Source organism: Nanorana parkeri, unplaced genomic scaffold (assembly GCF_000935625.1).
Source record: "Nanorana parkeri isolate BGI_ZX_2015 unplaced genomic scaffold, ASM93562v1 scaffold1830, whole genome shotgun sequence".
Taxonomy (NCBI): Eukaryota; Metazoa; Chordata; class Amphibia; order Anura; family Dicroglossidae; genus Nanorana; species Nanorana parkeri.
This window is the reverse complement of record NW_017308098.1, coordinates 78,307-97,270: the sequence shown is the minus strand read 5'-3', so window position 1 is coordinate 97,270 and position 18,964 is coordinate 78,307. Positions and strand designations below refer to the sequence as shown.

At 44.1% G+C, this 18,964-nt stretch overlaps 1 protein-coding gene across 1 annotated transcript in view; it reads left to right on the top strand.

Annotated features, from left to right (window-relative positions):
* The first annotated feature begins 11,960 nt into the window (after positions 1-11,960).
* The window catches only part of TSC22D2 (TSC22 domain family member 2), a 48,713-nt gene continuing 41,709 nt past the window's right edge, over positions 11,961-18,964 (top strand). Inside the window, exon 1 of the mRNA XM_018571760.1 lies at positions 11,961-13,761. Within this exon, the coding sequence (XP_018427262.1) occupies positions 12,002-13,761 (1,760 nt within the window). The 5' untranslated portion in view covers positions 11,961-12,001. The remainder of the gene's footprint in view (positions 13,762-18,964) is intronic.

Here is an 18,964-nt window from a genome sequence, read left to right as displayed (position 1 = left end):
ATTCCCACTGGAGCTAAAGGGTTTTTGTGTACTGTTTTTTTTGGGGGGGGGGACTGTTTTTTAAAAAATGGGGTCTCTCCTAACTTTCCTACCAGACCTAAAGGGTCAGGTATGAATTGGAAGGGGGACCCCCGTACTTTTTTTTTGTTTACATTTGTGGGGTAAACGGTCTGCTTCAGCAGACTGTTCTCCCCACTTCGGCTGTGTGTTCCGCTCAGAATCCTTCGGCTCTTTAGTGAATAACTCCCTTAGATATAAATATTTCTTCCTGGAAACATTTGCCATTGCCATCAGACTATCTTTTCTATCCATGTTGATATTAGAGTGAAATAAGATTTGTATGGAAATATTCTGGTTTCATTAAGGAAATCAGATTACAGTTAGTGTAGTTTTGTCTGGTGACGGAGATTGGTGCATTCCTTTGTATAATGTCATCTAGTGCAGTTGTGCTATGATTACCCTAATTCTGTAGAATATCACATAACTACAGTCCCATATGTTGAAAGTTTACCCTTTCACTTTAATAACTTGCACATTTGTATGTAATTTTCACATTATTGGGAAAATATAAGATTTTTTAATGTCTTGAATGTTTTATGGGACAACAGTGAACTTGAAACAAGTTGAATGAGACCTAAGATAGTTATTAGGCCCATAGATTGAGGTGATAGACATGTGTTAAAGCAGAATTAAAGTCTAAATTTTTTGGCATTTATCTACTTCTAGCAAGCAGTAGATATTTGCCCCATGGCTTAAAAAAAAATAATAAAAAGTAAGCAAATACCTAATTACATACCTGTTCCAGCACTGCTCGCTCCCAGCTGAAGATCTCCTGGCTCAAGAATGGCTGCGAAGGTCGAAGTGTTTTTAAAATCATCTTACATTCATTAGTTAACCAAACTTGTTTTCCATTTACTTACAAATAGAGTTTATCCACTTCCTGGTCCACTTCTGGCACAAATTATGTAATGTCCCAAAGCGTTGCATCCTGGGAAGGTTACATCAGCAGAGCATTCCTGGGAAATCTTATCTGTAATCTCATGAGATCTCAGGGAAAGGCACTTTCCTCCCCTGAAATGATGTGCATCGTCACATGTCCTAGTCCCTTGTCTAGTCACATGTGCCAGAAATCCTGGAAGTAAAAGGAGAGTTAGTAATCTGCCCTTAGTAAACATAGTCACTGTCAGAAGACTGGGGAAGAAAAGAGAAATAAGGTATGCAAAGAATACAAAGCCGGCAATTATCTAGAAGTATGTGTTTGTAGATTGTCCTTACTAAACATTTCTAATGGTGTGCTTGCTGTTATTTTAAAGATATGGGTAAAGGTCCACTTTAACCACTTGCTGACCAGGTGTTTACACCCCCTTTCTGGCCAGGCCATTTTTTAGTATTCAGCACTCCAGTACTTTGACTGACATTTATTCCGTATTATTACCCAATTTTCTGGTAAGATATAAAAGATGGGGTCACGTCGGGTAAATAGATACCAAATATGTCAAGCCTTAAAATTGCACGCACCCGTGAAATCGCAAAAAACTACCATACCCAAAATTGACCATAGGCGACGCTTTTAAAGCTTTTACCGCACATCAGTTTAGTGTTATTACTGATTGATGGCCCTAGAATTATTGCTCTCACTCCTACGTTCGCAGTGATATGTAACATGTGTGGCGTAATGGGCACAATCGTCGTTTTCGCACGTATGCGTTCTCTACGCATGTTTGCATGCATGTATGCATGGGTGGGGATTTTAAAAACATTTTTTGTGATTTTTTAAAATTATTTTTCCTGTGTGACTTACATTTTGTCTGCAACTTTCATTTTTGTTTCCTATTTTTTTTTTCCACTTAACTTTATTGTTATCGCATAGTGGGCTAAGAAGCCCTTTATGTGATAGCAAAGAGGATGTGACAGGTCCTCTTTATTCAGACATCGATATCACCTAATGTCACCTAGGGACCTCAAAAGAAGCTGATGAAGCAGAGATCTGCTTCATCGGCTTCTCTCCAGCTTCTGGAGCTGGAGAGTGAGAGCAGAATGTGGAAGTGGTGCAATATACATCACTTCCACATTCTGACATTGGAGAGGGGCCAGGAGGGAGATTGTGTACTGATCTCCCTCTGATCCCCTGTCACAGAGCCACCATGCTGGTCCCGGGCTCGCACCAGGCACAGCAGAGCTCGGGACCAGCAGGGGGGGGGGCTGCGGAAGGAGCGTACAGATGGGCACCTTATACAAGCAACAGAGATGGTGGATCGCTTGTATATAAACAGACATCTATGCCCGTTTTTAGATTTTGGTAGTTTCCAGCTCGCTTGCGTTCCGCTGACAGGTCATCTTTAGATGGCCGCTCACATCCAAGAAGCGATTAAGGGCTATACCTTCTTCATCTGACATGCACATTCACTATTCAGAACATGTTTGTTAAGCATTTATTTACCTAGGGCCAGTTACAGTCAGTGTGGTCCTGCCTGTTTTTTGCTGTATTAAAAAAGAACTATGGGTTAAATGTTTTTCCCCATAGTTCTCTTTAGGGTCACAGGAGGACATATACTAACCTCCTCCCATGACCTAAAGCTCAGTATATCATACTGAGAGTGCCGCAGCCGGGACGGATCCTGACAATACTGTCTGGATCCACCCAGCTGTGTGTGACGGCTGGCTCTGCCTATCTAGAGACAGAGCGAGCTGTGCCCGCCCCCTCCCCCACCATTCTTCCACTCAGCGCTGGAGGATCAGAGCGGGTAGGGGGGGAATCCCTGCAGGGAGCAGTGACTGACAGTCACCACTCACTGCAGGGAGACAATTGGGAAGTGAGTGGATCGGCTGCATGTTTCTGCTCACTTCCCGAACAATAGAGCCAACCTGTGACAGCTTCTTTGTCACAGGTCGGCTCCAGCTATCAGGATGAGTGGAAATCACTCACCTCCTAGGTCTCCGTTAACAGACTGAAGCTGGCCACACACCAGTAGAATTTCACTCTAAAAAAATAGTTTTCAAATCGTTCATTGGGGTCAAATAGATGATTGTTTTTGACTGTAATGGCAAAAAAAGGAGCAGAATGGAAACATTTCCCAAACAAAATTCCAACAGTGAATGTGGTTTTCATTTGCTAATTGGCATTGATTCTAAAATTGAATTTTAAAATGAAATAAAATTTCGAACAACATTTGTCAAGTCTCTGATGGCATTATTGAATGTTCTGATGAGATTTTTTTGTATGAACGTTTATTTGAAAATCTACCAGCGTTCAGGTTGAAACGTGTGCTGACAATAATGTGTAGGCTGCATTTCCCGATTTCTCTATATAAAAATTCCTGTTGCCTGGCTTTCATGTCAATCCAAAGGCTTCAATATTGTCCTAGTCACTGATTTATAACACATATGCATAAAGAGCTGCATACCTCATTTGGCACAGTAACTCAAAAAATACTGAAATCAAAGGAACAGTTTGCCAACTAGGCAAGTAGCATTGGAAGCCCTAATATTTCTATTAAAGTAAATCACGCACCTTTCTGCACCCTACCAAATCCAATGAAATGATGATGCTGCTTTATGAAAGTCAGTGATACAAATGTACACACTGAGTGTGGTGTACCAAAAAAGGTTTGTTTTTTGCAACTATATCTTCTTAGATAAGACCAATTCACTTTTTTCCCCTTGATATTACTTGGAAAGATAGAAGTGTTTGCCTGTTTTAAAGAAGAACTCCAGGATTTTGAAAATGTTAACCCTTGCAGTGGGGCAACCCCTTAGTGCAGCTCCTGTATGGCTTCTGCACGTTGAACTATCTGGTGTTTGCTGCTGCCACCAATATATAGCTAGACGTGAGGAGTGGAATGGGGAGACTCTGTGAATAATCTGTACAAAATAAGATATTTGAAATCTTGCAATGATCAAGAATTTATGCACATTTTCATGACATGTGACAGAGGAAGAACTTGTATGTAACCCAACATTCAACATTGTGTACTGCTTTTTTTGTCATATTCCAATTCAATCAGCAGCTGTGTAGGGTTAATCCAGATTACAGGGTTTGTGGATGTGTGGAACAACATTGTTAAAATTTTACATGGGAGGATATTTGGGTTTGGGTGTGCATATAATGATATTAGGGATGCACCGATACCAGTACCCACCCTCCCCTTTGTTCTATTTTTCCTTAATGAGGTCAATCTTTATGAGGTAATGTCGCTCACTTTGTGGGTGGACAGTGGTTGGTAAACGGTAATTTGGTTGGTGTAAATTATTGCTGCTTGAGTCTTGATGACTAAGCATGGTGGTCTGTTAATAGCTAACAGTGGTTATGTTTGGTAATAAAGGTTAAAGTCTATTTATTGGTTAAAATTTATTAAAACCCAATAAAGGGGCCACGGCCTATAGTTTTCTCACAATCCTTGTTGTGTTTTACTTTATTATTTAGGTTTATTGTTAAGGTATGATAGGTGTTAATGGGGTGTACAATCCCATGATGCTTATAATCTATAGCTTAAGGTTTTTCCTTATAAATTACCCCACTAGACCCCAAAACTGACCTCCAATACATATAGGGTCTGACAACCACTTGCAGACAGGGATTGATCACCACTAGAAGCCAGGACTAACAATTATTGCACAGAGGGACTGGCAACAGCTACTGCTAAGGACAGAGGACCACTAGACCCAGTGGCTTAACTCCACTGAACACTGCTGCAGCTATGGAGTGGACATCACTAACCCCAGGGATTTAACACCACTGGAGCCGTTAAATGACCACTTCTAAACCTAAGCACTTAAGATGGCTATAACTAGGTAACAACTACCACTACAGCCAAAGAGTATCCACAACAGCCTGGAAGCAACCAAGACAACAGCTAGAAAGTGACCACCATCAAGGTTGTCCAACACCACTGCCAAGGATTGAGAGCTGCTACAGCAAAGTTGTTATGTCAAATAATCAGGATAGAGGAGCCACAAAATGACTGCCTCTAAACCTAAGCACTTAAGATGGCTACAACTAGGGAACAACTACCACTACAGCAAGGAGTGACTACAACAGCCTGGAAGTAACAAAGACAACAGCTAGAAAGTGACCACCGTCAAGGTGGTCCAACAGCACAGCCAAGGAGTGAGATCTGCTACACCAAAGTTATTATGTCAAGGAATCTGAAAAGATTTCTGGCAACAGAAGACTGGATCTCAAACAGGATACCCTTTACCCCAGAAACTGGGCTCCATAGTGGATGGAAACTGATCCAACAGTCCAGTTGCAGAGAAGTGAAATATGACCATGAATGGCCTCATTAAGCTCTTAAACATTTTGTTCTATTTTTAGAGCATCTAATTTATTCATAACTCTAATTACAAAGTAATAGGTGCTAGAAGAAAAAAAAAATACAAACAATAATTAGCTGTACCCTTTCCGTGTTGTGTATGTGTGCGGCACCAATGACAGTATGTGATTTGTATTTATGTTGAAACAAAACTTCCAGGCAATGTAGACAGACACCGCATTTCCTTAGAATACAACTTCAGAGTATAAATATGACTTATTTCCTTCTCTCTGCTAATATGGCACCTGAGTCTGAAATGTACTTTAACATTTCAGGGAAAGCAACAGGTTCACTTAACTACCCTTGCTCTCTTCTAAAAGCTCAAAAACTGAAAAATCCTACTTAGCTCCCCCTACTATGCAATGTTAAGAGCAGTGGTGGAACTATTGCTATAGCGACCCAGGTGGCCGCTATGGGGCCCGGGACACAGGGTGGCCTAGCCAGGATGAGGGACAAAGGGGGAGGTGGGGCCTGGTGTCGGTAGCGGAGGAGGAGGCAGCGGGGCACAGTGTCGGCAGCGGAGGAGACGGGGAGGAGACGGGGCCCTGCGTTGGCAGTGGAGAGAGGACCTGGTGTTGGCAGCGGAGGAGGCGGGGCCCATCAGTGACCGTGGAGGAGGAGGCGGGGCCTGGCGGTGGAGGGGCTGACAGTGGATCGGGGCTGACAGGTAAGAGGTGTGCAGGGGTGTGACCAGCCCACCTGAGACCCTGAAGTGCCAACCATAGAGAGTCTATGGTGTGTTCGGCAGGGTCACTCTCAGGTAGGCTGTTTGGGATCTCAGGTGGGCTCTGCAAGGGGCGTAACTAGAAATCAGAGGGCCCCATAGAAAATTTTGCTATGGGGCCCTCAGATTCCTAGTTACGCCCCTGGTTAAGGGAGGTGGAATTGTGTTTGCCATAATAATCCTCTCTGTACAGTGCTAGCAGATGTTTATTGTCAGCTCCCCTCTCCTACCTGTTATGCTAGGTTCTCATCAGAAAACATGTACACACGTTTGCACAGGTTTATATGCATACACATGTAAATTACTGGCCTCAGATGATGATTGTTTTATTTTTAATTTTATGGATCCGAATGCAGATTCACTGTCCTTTATACTATCTATTGAACTACGCTGCCCCCCCTGAACAAGAGGGATTCTAAACAGCTTTACCATGCAACAAAAAATACTATGTGCACCAGAAATGCCCTAGGAAGGTGAGAGGAGACAGCTGATTAGGATAAGTAAACATGTCATTCTAGACCTAAATTACAGTGAAGGTTTCTTATGTTATAGGGGACATGTAGAAATGGTAATTGAACCCAAGCAGTGCCCTGAAATCTACTTTATGCCTTGAATTCCTCAGGACACTCTCACCTATGACTGTGCCTAGCTGCAGTGTGAGATCATCTAGGGCACTGCTGCCTGTGACTGCTAGATGATTTGGAGTGAGATTTGGTGATGTCACCACTGTACTGCTCACTGCTCTCCTGGGGGCTGACTGGAGAGGAATCTGTACCTGAGGATCTGCTGTGAAAGGAACACCCTGTCTGCTTCAATCATTCTGCTGGGTAATGCTCCCTCTTCATCTGCTGCTGCTTGTTGATCATTGTATTTGGCATAAATAAGGTTGGACAGCTAAGCACCTAGGTACCATTTAGACCAGGGGTGCCCATTAGGTAGATCGTGATCTACCAGTAGCTCTCAAAGCTGATGCAGGTAGATCACGAAGGGTGTGAATGGCGGCCCCTTTATTCCATTTTGGTATATTTATTTTGCTGTGCACACATGATTACCTATTAGCCTGAGTCTGCTGAGCCAAGCTCCCTGACACCTTTCTGGTGGATACTGGTGGTTGAAGTGCTATGTATTAACCCCTTCATGACTGAGCGTGTTTTTAGTTTCTGTTCGTAAATGACTGACACACTTTTGACATTTTTGCTGTGTGATTCTTCCACGTCAGTAATATACTTTCTTACAAAGTGCACCCACACATATTATATATTGTTTTTTAGAGGACAGATAGGGCTATATATTTATATCACATATGTGTGTCTAGCGCCTCACTTAGGACAAATAAAATATAAAAAAAGAGGAAAAAACCTTAAAAAAAGTTTTTTCCCAGTTTTGATTTATAGTATTAGCCCGTACAGCACCCCCTCGGTTCTCCTGAACCAAAGGGGTCCTGGGGCCGAAGCTAGCCGAAGGATCGGCCGAAGCTACGGCCAGATCCTTCGGCAGCTTTGTGAATAGACCCCTATGTGTCTATTCCTGAAAGTGCAAGGAAAAAAAAAAAGCCAGTATAGCTTGAGAGAGATATCTCGATCTATACAAGCTATCAGAATGCCGGCTTTTGCAGGGATGTTTGCCGGCTCTGCTGTGACTCTCAGACACCCGATATTAAGGTATCGAGTGTCTGAAAAAGGTTAACCCTTTCATTAATGGATGCCTCTAAACTTAGGCATCCATTAATGAATGATAAACGCTGATTCTCAGCGGTTACCAGCCTTCTAGTGCAGCAAATAACTGTACGTGACGAGTCATTTGGTCCCTTTGTGGCGGGGTTGTGTGATTTGTGTGATTTAACCCCTTCGTCACGAAGGGGTTAAATCAAAGAATGTTAGTTTACACAGCCGGTTGCACTGCACTGTTTGCAAAATACAGCAAGGTGAGCCAGGAGAGAGAGAGAGAGGTGAGGCAGCCAGGAGAGCAAGGAGAGACAGCCAGGACAGAGAGAGAGAGGAGAGACAGCCAGGGGAGAGAGCAAGGAGAGACAGCCAAGAGAGCGAAGAGAGACAGCCAGGAGAGAAAACGAATGACAGCCAGGAGAGAGAGAGAGAGAGCGAGGAAAGACAGCCAGGAGAGAGAGGAGAGACAGCCAGGAGAGAGAGAGAGAGAGCGAGGAAAGACAGCCATGAGAGAGAGGAGAGACAGCCAGGAAAGAGAGAGAGCGAGGAAAGACAGCCAGGAGAGAGAGGAGAGACAGCCAGGAGAGAGAGAGAGCGAGGAAAGACAGCCAGGAGAGAGAGGAGAGACTGCAAGGAGGATGAAATGGAGAGACAGCCAGGAGAGAGCAAGAAGAGACAGCCAGGAGAGCGAGAGAGTGAGGAAGGTTTTTTTTTTCGTTGGTAGATCTCATGTAGCTTGTCATTTGAAAAGTAGATCTTAACACAAAAAATTGTGGGCACCTCTGATTTAGATCTAAGCGGTTTGCGTCGAGGTGCATGCTTTTGCAGCCGTACGCAGGTACGTTGTGATGCTTCAACGTGCAGTTCCTTTGTGTGTGGACATTATTGATGCACGTTGATACAAGTTTTCAGTGCATTTTGTAAATGAATATTTGAAGTAGATAGTGTAAACAGCCATTGATCAAGACTTTTTAATACCTGTTGCCAACGCATTAAAACACGTTTTAAAACACGTTTTGTCATGACATGCTGACGCTTTGTCATTCGCTTCTATGGGTCTCTAAGTGCATTACAACACAGATAAAAGGACAAAAATAAACCCCCCCAGGCTTTTATTCAGCACTGAGATGGGATTAAGAGAAAAACTGGAGCAGACAGAATGTGGAGCAGTTGCCAACAGCAACAAGTCAACTTCTCAGTTCAGTTTGTACAGTTTGAAAAGGAACCAGAGAAGCTGATTGGTCACTATGGGTAACTGCTCCTTATTTTATCTGCTTCAGTTATTATGAATTCCCCCCACTGAGGGGAATGTATCAAAACAGGACCAGGCAGAATCTAGAGCAGTTTCCCATGGCAACCAATCAGCTTATATCTTCAGGTAAGCTTTGAAAATGAAACATAGAAGCTGACTGTCTGCTATTGGCAACTGCTCCAGATTCTCTCTGCTCCAATTCTGATGAATTCCCCTCACTATCTTTATTATGGTGAATCATAACACATGCGTTTTAGCACATGGGAACCCATATGTTAAAATGCTGTAGTATAAAGGGCCCCTGATCAACTATCACATATCAGTATTCATATCTTATATATATAGATTTTACCCAAAATAGCAGAACACCTATGTTGCTATGAGGGGCATTTATCAAAACTGGAGCAGACAGAATCTGGAGTAGCTGTGCATGGCAACCAATCAGCTTCTCTCTTTCAATTTCAAATCTTAAGTTACCAAACTGAAGAGAGAAGCTGATTGGCTGCCGTGGGCAACTGCTCCAGGTTCTCTCTGCTCTAGTTTTGGTAGATTCCCACCATAGTATCTTTGACTCTTCCCTGTGTGGATGAATGTTTACCCTTTAGCACTGTTCCCTAGCTCTGCTGGGTGTGTATGGGACAGTTTGATGGGTTTACGTTGGTTTTAGTAATAAAAGCAATCAATAAAACATTAGAAAAAAAAGATAAAGAGGACACTATCAGCTGTTTAGTGATAATGCAGCTTCTAATGGTTTATACTGCAGGAAAATATTCCCATCATTGCAGGACTGTGATAAATCTGCTCATGTAGCTGATATATTAGAATACATAATAAATACAATGAAGGCAATTGATCAAAACAGAAAGAGTCGCCCGTAGTGACCAATTAGCTTCTCTCTTCTGTTCAGTTAAGCTCTGTAAATGAGAGCTAGAAGCTGATTGGTTGCCATGGGCAACTGCTCCAGATTATGATGAATTCCGCTCAATGTGCCCTCGTATGAGCGCCTATGCAGCTTTGGGGGTGAGGGCCAATTTTTTTATGTGCACTCTGAAAGAAGTGGCGCCATGTGCTGAGCACAGCGCATCGCACTGTTTACCTTTTTTTTAAAAAACTTTTTAAACTTTATTGAAATTGCACAAAGTGACATCTCATCCATTTCTATTCACCACGGCGTGTTGCAATACAGATGTAGTGCGTTTTTATGCGCTTCCTCTAAACATGTACTGCATGTCTTACTTTTTTCAGCACATGCCACTGCAGGGCGCCATCATAGGGGACAAGGCAAATTGCCTTGTATATGTGTTGGGACTGTAATGGGTAAGGCTGCTTGGACCTCTGCAGAGAGACCACTGCCTACCTGAAGAGAACAAGGGTCCCACTCTGCAGCATGCTGACAGGGGACGGCCTTTTCTATACAGACAGTGGCTGCTTTCTAACACCATAACGTGTTAAATGTTCAGGATTCACACGTATAGCAGACACCTTTTACACTGCATTACACGCTAGATGTGCTGCATCGTTATTCATTCTCAATGACACTCCAACACACCTTTTAACGGGGGGGTGTTGGAGTGCAGCACACAGTGCTGCAAAAGCGCGTGCTGCGTTGCCACGTTGTGTGGAAAGTGGTGCATGCATTACAACTTTTATCACATGAATTGCAATGCATGTTACTGAGGGTCCATTGAGAATGGATGGCAATGCAAGGCACCAGCGCAGTAGCATGCGGTACTGTGTGCTGTGTGATAGCGTGCGCTAAACCGACGGATCCCACGCATTTATCGCAACGCTCCGGTGTGAACAGGCCCTATAGAAAACCAAGTTTACAACATTTGTTTTGCTGCACCTGCAATGGAATAACTGATAGTTCCGTTGGCCTTTAATACATATCCTGCAATATTATACAGAATGCTACATGCACATTGCCATAGGGTGGAAAGCGTTATATTGTGGAATGGTAACTGTTATTGGAGGAAACGTGACTAGGCTATGAAGACTCTCATTGCTGAGCCTAGGAAATGCTCTCTGCCTGGCTGTTTCTAAACCAGAACAAACATGCACTAAGTAAAGCCGGAGCTCCTGTTCCAAGTCAGTGACATAAAGTTCCGCAGCTAGGGCAACTAGCATTTTTCAGGAGGTCAGCAGTGACAGCCCATGCCTCTGGTAGTATGAAGAAGAGCAATAGCAGGAAATGATCGCTGACCCTTCTTCTGAAATCGTGTACACTTCAACTACTAATAGAAGTTGGCAATAACATAGCTTGGCACTGCAGGGGTTAACCCCAATAACACTGCACTGCAGCCCGACACAGCACGCGCCCCGGGATGTACCACCAGAACCACCCCCCTCTCCAGAATGTCCCAGGGGGAATGGTTTCTCCTCAACATCATTCCCGAACACACCCCTTTTTGCCACTCAACGCCCCGCCGCCAGACGTCACCCGATTTTCACCAATAGAAGGCGGCCATCCAACACAGCAGCCCCGCCCTCCTAGAAGTCTTTCCTCACAGTGCCCCTGGCGGCCATTTTGCGGACGGGAGGCGTAGAAGGGTTTTGAATTTCAGTGAAGGGGCGGTGGAAGCCGGGAGGGAGGAGCGCCAGTCGTCACTAACAGACATTCTCCCCCTTGTAGTTTCCAGCCTCCTCAGCGTCTCTCACTTCCTCTGAGCGCAGTGTACAGTGAGAGTACCCAGCAGCGCCACATCCTAATCCTGACATGTCATCCGCTCTGGAGTACAGGTAGGGGAGAGCCGGGGGAGCTGCGGCCCTTCCCTCCCCCCTTTCCTCCTCAGGCTTCACACTTAAGCTGGAGCCGGTAGCGCCATTTGTGTGACAGCGGCCTGTTCTCCTCAGCATCCCCGGTCTCTGGTGACAGGAGAAGGCCTGGCCTGGAAGGCCTGCACCGCTCGCCGATCACTAGCACAGTCGGGATGTTAGGCCTGCGCTAGCAGCGCTCTGTCCTCAGTGATCAGAAGAAGCCGCCGCTTCGTCCGTGTGGCCTCCCCGGGGACGGTGGAACGCGCTCGGGCTCTGCCCCCTTCTCACCAACATGTCCAAGATGCCGGCTAAGAAGAAGAGCTGCTTCCAGATCACCAGCGTGACCACGGCCCAGGCCGCTAACAGCATTACCGAGGATACCGAGAGCCTGGATGACCCTGACGAATCCCGGACCGAAGACGTCTCGTCCGAGATCTTCGATGTGTCCCGGGCCACTGACTACGGGCCCGAGGAGGTGGTGGAGAGGAGCTCGTCCGAGGAGACCCTGAACAATGTGGGAGAGGCCGACACCCCCGGGACTATGTCACCCAACGTGCCGCACGAGGGATCGCTCATCAGGATCGGCAGCCAGGCAACGGGCCTTCCGAGCCAGCTTCCCCCTGCCGCTGCTGCCCCCACCATAGCCCAGCCCGCTGCTGCCCAACACCCCCCAGCTCAGCCCGCCGGCCCGGTCACGTCTCAGGTGGCCACTTGCAGCTCACGTTTCCGGGTGATCAAACTTGACCACAGCTCCGGGGAGCCCTATAGGAGGGGCCGCTGGACGTGCACGGAGTATTATGACAAGGACTCGGATGGCACTTTAATCTCCAGGACTGCGGACACCATCAGGCACACGAGCACCTACGATCACTCTGCGGACAGGGACAGCGGATTGGGCGCCACGGGGGGCTCCGTAGTGGCGTCTGCCGTGCACATGGGACATGCCCCGGACTCTATAGCTGACAGCTCACTTACTGCTGTGTCACATCTGCATCAATCGGACAAGATGAACCAGCAGCACTTTGTCATTGGGCAGCAGGCCATAGGTGGAGTGGTATCTCAGGGTGCTACTCAGCCCCTGCTCCCTGGTGCTACAATCAGCTCCCAGCAGATGATGGTGCCTCAAGGCCAGGCTTACATCCCTGCACAGAATATAGTTCAAAGTGGCCCTGGCCCTCAGAATGTCCCCAGCCTGCCTGTCAATCAGCAGCCCAGTGTTACTCTGAGTCAGCCCCAGCAGTTCAATTACTCCCAGATCCAGCAGGGGCATATGATGGTCACCCAGGCCTCTGGTCAAGCCGAGTACATGCAGCACAGGACAGTTGCACAGTCGCAAGGAACAACTCCAAATGCTGCAACGTCCCTGGTTGCGGGTACCGGGGCCCCATCCAGTCTTCCAGGCCAGCACTTGCTAGCCGGTGGAGCACAGCTTATGGGTCTTCATTCTAAAATGAGTGACTTGGTGAGCCAAGGATCAGGCCTTGCACAGGGCGGGCAGACTCCCCAGAGCCATCCGGTTCACATGCAGCAAGCAGGAGGAGGTGTGGCGCAGGCAACCGTGTCCTCTGTTGGTGCTGTGCAACAGCAAGCAAGCGGGAGTAGCATTTTGGGCAGTCAACATGCCATGACCCCTGGAGTGCAGAATGTCCCCGTGGCTGTGCCTAGTACAGGTGTTTCTGGACTATCGTGTAGTGTGTCTCCTATTCCCGTTACTATGCCAATGGCTCCTGCTACTTTTGTACAGTCCCCCTTAAGTAGCCATACGTCTGTCAGTAGGAGTAGCAGCCTAATATCAACAGTTGGGCTTCCACCAGTGCAAGGTACAGCAAATGTAAATACAAGTCTGCCACAGTCAAACATTAGTCAGTTTCAGACCCAACCATTGGCTGGTCAGATTGATGACAGAAGAAAATCGGAAACTCTACCTCAGCCGTCAATGTCCCTGATTTCTGAGAAGTCTTTTATGAAGGTTCCTATCACGGACACTCTAACAAACCCTCTTCACTTACCCGTATTTGGTTTATCTATTCCTGTTGATGGTGAGGATGACAGGTATGAAGTGCTTCATATTTGTCCTAACACTGTAAATGCATTTATGTTTCCAGGAACTTATCTGCGGTTTATGTACCAGGGAATGACACACTTGAATGACAGGTTTGTAAAGTGTTGAAATCTGAATTTATGTAATTCATCCGGAAGTACAGAAATTTCACGTTTAAGAGGTCATTGTAGAATAGTGAAAACAAGAAACATTGGTATAACATAGTGAATAGAATCAATGTGTTTTCCCCTTAGAGGATTTATTAACACCCCATGCTGTGTGAGCCATCAAACTTTCTCTCCACCACCAGCAGTGACACTTTTACATTGTATATCTGATTTTGTGTTTCTTTATATTCATGAGTCAGATGCACCTGATCAATGGCAGAATGAAAAGTTGGTGTGCAAGTCTGTGTGAAAAAAATGCCATAAGCCAATTTTGTTTCTTGGTTATTTTCATACTGTGTATCTGAAAGGGTGTTGTAGAGCAGCCAGTCTCGTATGACAGTTGTGCTCATTACTAAAGGAGGTGTGCCAAAGACCTAGAAAACCCCGTCACTGAATTTAGAACAGATGCTAGCTGGGAGGATATTCATTAACAAACATTTCCAGTAGAATAGTGTGTCCTATATATAATGTATATCGCATAGGAAGACTTTATTTCCTTCATTTCACTATATGGATTGTTAGAAAAACTGCAAACAAAATGTTTAAACTCCAGGGAAGGTTTTTTACTTTTCAACTCCCACAAGTCAAATGATGTTATCTGTGATGATCATCCTATGCCTGGATCACTGCCATTTACTTATACAAATCATACCTGGCGTTCTGTGAATAGACAAGGGGGAGGGGGCCGGTAAGTAGTAGAATCTCCCCTTGTCCATTCACAGAACACATTTTGTGAGTCAATAAGGGGAAAAGATAGGGTGAATGATATGATCCCTTTCCTGTATAAAAGCTGGAACGTGCAGTCACAGTGCCAGAAGAAGCGCTATGTGGAATCAGTGAAGAGGGCAGTAAAGCCCCGTTCACACGCATTTAGGTGCGTCTTTTGCCGCATGTCGCCCATATGATTCAGTAAGCTGCCGCAGGTGTGACAAATGCGGCAAAGAAGTTCATGCAGAATTTTCCGCTTTGAGCTTCCTGCGGTTTTCCTGTGCATTTGTGCGCCTCTAATGTGCATTTTTCTGACACTGTTAACAAGTAGTGGAACCGCAAGTGCAATGCATGTTTTTTATGTGTCTGTCTATTTATGGACTGTCTATTTCTGACTGAACATGTACTACCCATCTGTAGGCTGCATAACTGTAACTGATGTTGAAACACATCCTTTGTCAGGGTTGCTGTCACCTGTATAGAGAGCCTGATTGTATTTCTGCAATTGGCATGGACTCTGGGCACCTAATGTAAAGTTCATGTTTTTCTACAGCTGCTTATAAAGAGAATTTCAGTTTACATTAGTTTTGGCATAGGCCGTAAGGTATTATTAGTATTATTATTATTATTATTATTATTATTCACTGCTAGGTGTTTTCATGGAAACTTTTATTTAGATATTTCCTTATTAGAAGCACAATGAAATGGATTATTTGGCTAATCACTGCATACAGATTTCTTTTATACTTGGATTTAAGGAAAGGGCTGGAGCTGTCCACCCAATGAGGTTCATGTTAGTAATCCTAAAACAAAATGCTAAGAGCTGAATGGGTTTGATAGGCAATGCTATGTTATGTGTTAAACCGTATCTGCGCTTATTTACAAAAATAAATGTATTTATATTTTTTAACTCTGGTGGTCCTTAAAGTTGAATACTTTATCACTGGAGTTATAAGTTATCCGAATTTGTATGAGTGAATGAGAAGGGGGAGTGAATGAATAACATCATTATATGTACAGTTACCTTTGTAGTTTTTCCCAGGTAGATGGAACTAGATGAGACCACAAAGTGAAGTGTGGAGTTTAAGTTGCTTTAGTATGGTCAGTTTTCTTTCATTAGTAAAGGAATGAAACCAAGTATGTGGAACTAAATATCCTGGTTTCTAATTGGACATAAATAGGCTAAACTTGAATTGCTATACATAAGTGTCATTATAATCTTGGCATATTTAATGCAGATCACTGCTTGATACCTGCATTCCCAGGAATTGACATGTACTGTTCATAGCTAAAGTTTGTACTTCTCCTTTTCTTGTAAGACAGAAGGATGCCAGTTGAATGCTGGCGGAGTAAATGGTGGCCCCTATTCTTATCTTGGTAAGAGACCTGTCATAGAAGTGTGAGACAGCTGTTTCTGACCTCTGCTTTTGAAAATGCCAGTTACCTGGTTGTGAAGCTGATCTTTGTAATGGTATAAAATTCATTTCAGTACAGTGCTGCATGACGGAATAAACATCAGTCAAAGTACCGCAGCGCTGAATACTGAAAAATGGCCTGGCCAGGAAGGGGGTCTAAACACCTGGTCTTGAAGTGGTTAAAGAGACCTTGTCACCAACTTATACAATTACAGGTACCTGCACAGAATAAAAACAAGTATTTTTAAATGCTTGCTACTACAGGTTTTCCTTTCCATTAATGTTTATTTACTTGTAATATGCCTTTAAACTTGCTAGGAAACATGATTAGTACTAGCACAGTCCTCTTTCTCTTTGCATGTCATAGCCCTATGCTCTTCTGGGAGTGTCTGATTACTCTTCTAATGCTGGCCCAGCTCCTCCCCTCTCCCTTTATCGCTATACATTGTTTACGTAGTTGCCAAAAGAGGAGCCAAGTAGAAATCCATAGTGTCACTTGAGTGACAGCACTACCTCTGCTGGGGCTGCTTATACCTCATCCGAGATGGTGGCACCCTGCTGTTGTCTACCCAAGAGAGGCTTTTACAGATAAATAACATGCGTAAAATACTTTAAATACACATATAATTTGATGGGAATATTTTTTTCTTCTTGAATGATCTGGTGACGGTGTCTTTTTTTGAAATGCTTTGAGCCTGTGGCATGAAACAGGATTGCAGATATAGATTTCAGATTTTTTTTTTTTTTTTACAATGCCTTTGACTATGACACTGGTCTCATTTTGATTAGAAGCCTAAAGCAGCGAATACATAAAAGTACAGTGTTCTCTATTTTTCTTCACTGCTACCACATCTTGCAGACATACCTCCGTGTGTATCAACACATAAAAATTTTTGTATTTTATCCATAGAGGCATAATTTTGAATGGGCTCACAATGTACAAAAAACCCCACAACGCAGCTCACAGCAGTGTACGGAGTATTCAGTGTGTTGAGGTGTAATGTAGTGCATTGGAATACCATTCAGAATGGTCGTGTAATATACACGTCCGCTTGTTACCCTGCATTTAACTGTTCCGGCAAGGCACAATTGTGAATCTGACCTAAGGTCTGGTTTGAGCAGTTCGAAAAGCACTTTTAACTGCCCAAAACAAGAAATCCCATGATTGTCAATGGCCCTGGTTCACACCTGAGCAGAAAAACGCCAAACACCCGAAAAGGTACAGGAGCTTCTTTGCTCCATAGACTTCATTGAAAATGCCCAAAAATGCGCAACAGAAGCATGTTGTACATTTTCGTGAGCGTTTTTGCGCCTTTTAAACTGAACAGACACATGTCACAAAAGTGACTCCCATTCCATACTCCTCGGATCAGCCGGGATCTGTGCATGGATCCTCTGCTGATTGGAGTGGCTGGAGCACATGTGAAAGGGAACTTGCTCAACCTTCATATTGCCCACAATGGTTTATGAGCTGCCAATCAAAACGCGTGTTCATGTATGTGTGTTTAAAACGCGCATACAAATGTGCACAACGCACAAATAACCGCATGCTGTTAACGCGTGTATAAACGCCCAAAAACGGTGCCGCCTAGGTGTGAACCCAACCTAATACACATGTGGGCAAGGGTATGTTTTTCCTTCAGTAAGTACACCTTTCATAAATGTTATGAATATATAAATACTACGCTGAAAATAGAGGTAAAAGAGCATTCAGACGTGCAGTAAATGTACCATAAATAGTAAATAAAGTTTTCTATGAACCACCTACAAATGTGTGTGTGTGTGTGTGTATGAGTTGTGTTATTTTATAAAACCTAGGTTCCAACTTTGTCTTAACAAGCGCACACTGACTTATTTCCGGGGTCACTTTCAGCCAGTGCGTTCAGCCCGATTGGCGGATGTTCTAAAGAGTATTTAAAATTTTGCAGCAAAATTGGGATAATGCCCATTTCATATTTGTTCCATTCACATAGAATAAAAATTGCAGCTTACATATTGGTTTTCTGTAGATTGAATTTTCCTCTGGAATATAAGAGGCTGGCAGATCTTATCAGTTGTAAACTTGATTTGAACATGGTCTGTCCCTACAAAGGGTTCAAGATCTAGAAGCATTTTCTGTTAATGAGAGGGGTCTCAGAGTGTCCCTAATATTTTTATGGGGACAGTTTTCCTGTCACTTTGAAATTGTAGGGACAAGCTTGCAGACTGCTACACGGACATCTAAGAGGTATTAATAATAATATTATACAGGATTTATATGGCGCAAACAGTTTGCGCAGAACTTTACATTAAAGGTAAAAATCAATAATATTTTTAGGTGTGCTGTGTGAATAGGAACACATAAGCAAACATATAGTGGGGTTTTCCCAAATTTGACTTCAGAAGTGGCAATACATTTTAAGGTGGAGGAGTGGAAGCATGGTTTGAGCACTAATTAATGGACACGAGTTTACTGTGCAAACTGCACAAGATCTGTCAGCACTATGGCTGCTATTGGGGATGCACCAATACTAGTATATGGGCGAGTACTCACCCAAATGCTCCGATACCAGAACTTCTGGTCAGAGGAAGATATCCTCTGATTGACAGTGCCGTAGTGGAACATGGAGTCAGGGTCATTTACTTGTTGTCTGGCTTCCTGATTGGCTGGAAAGCCAGTTTCCCAGCCAAGCTCAATCAAGCAGGTTGGAGAACAAGGAGCCAGCTTCTCGGGCAATCGGATTGCCCAGGAGTCTGGCTCCGTGGCAGCAGAAGCATCGGTACTCGATACCGAAAAGACGGTATTGGTGTATCACTAGCTGCTATATATATGACGTATATTTGCACTTTTTGTTTGACGTTACTTCTATGTATTCAATAATGTAATATATATACACTTGTATTTTTATTTGTTGTGTGTGTGTGTATATATATATATATATATA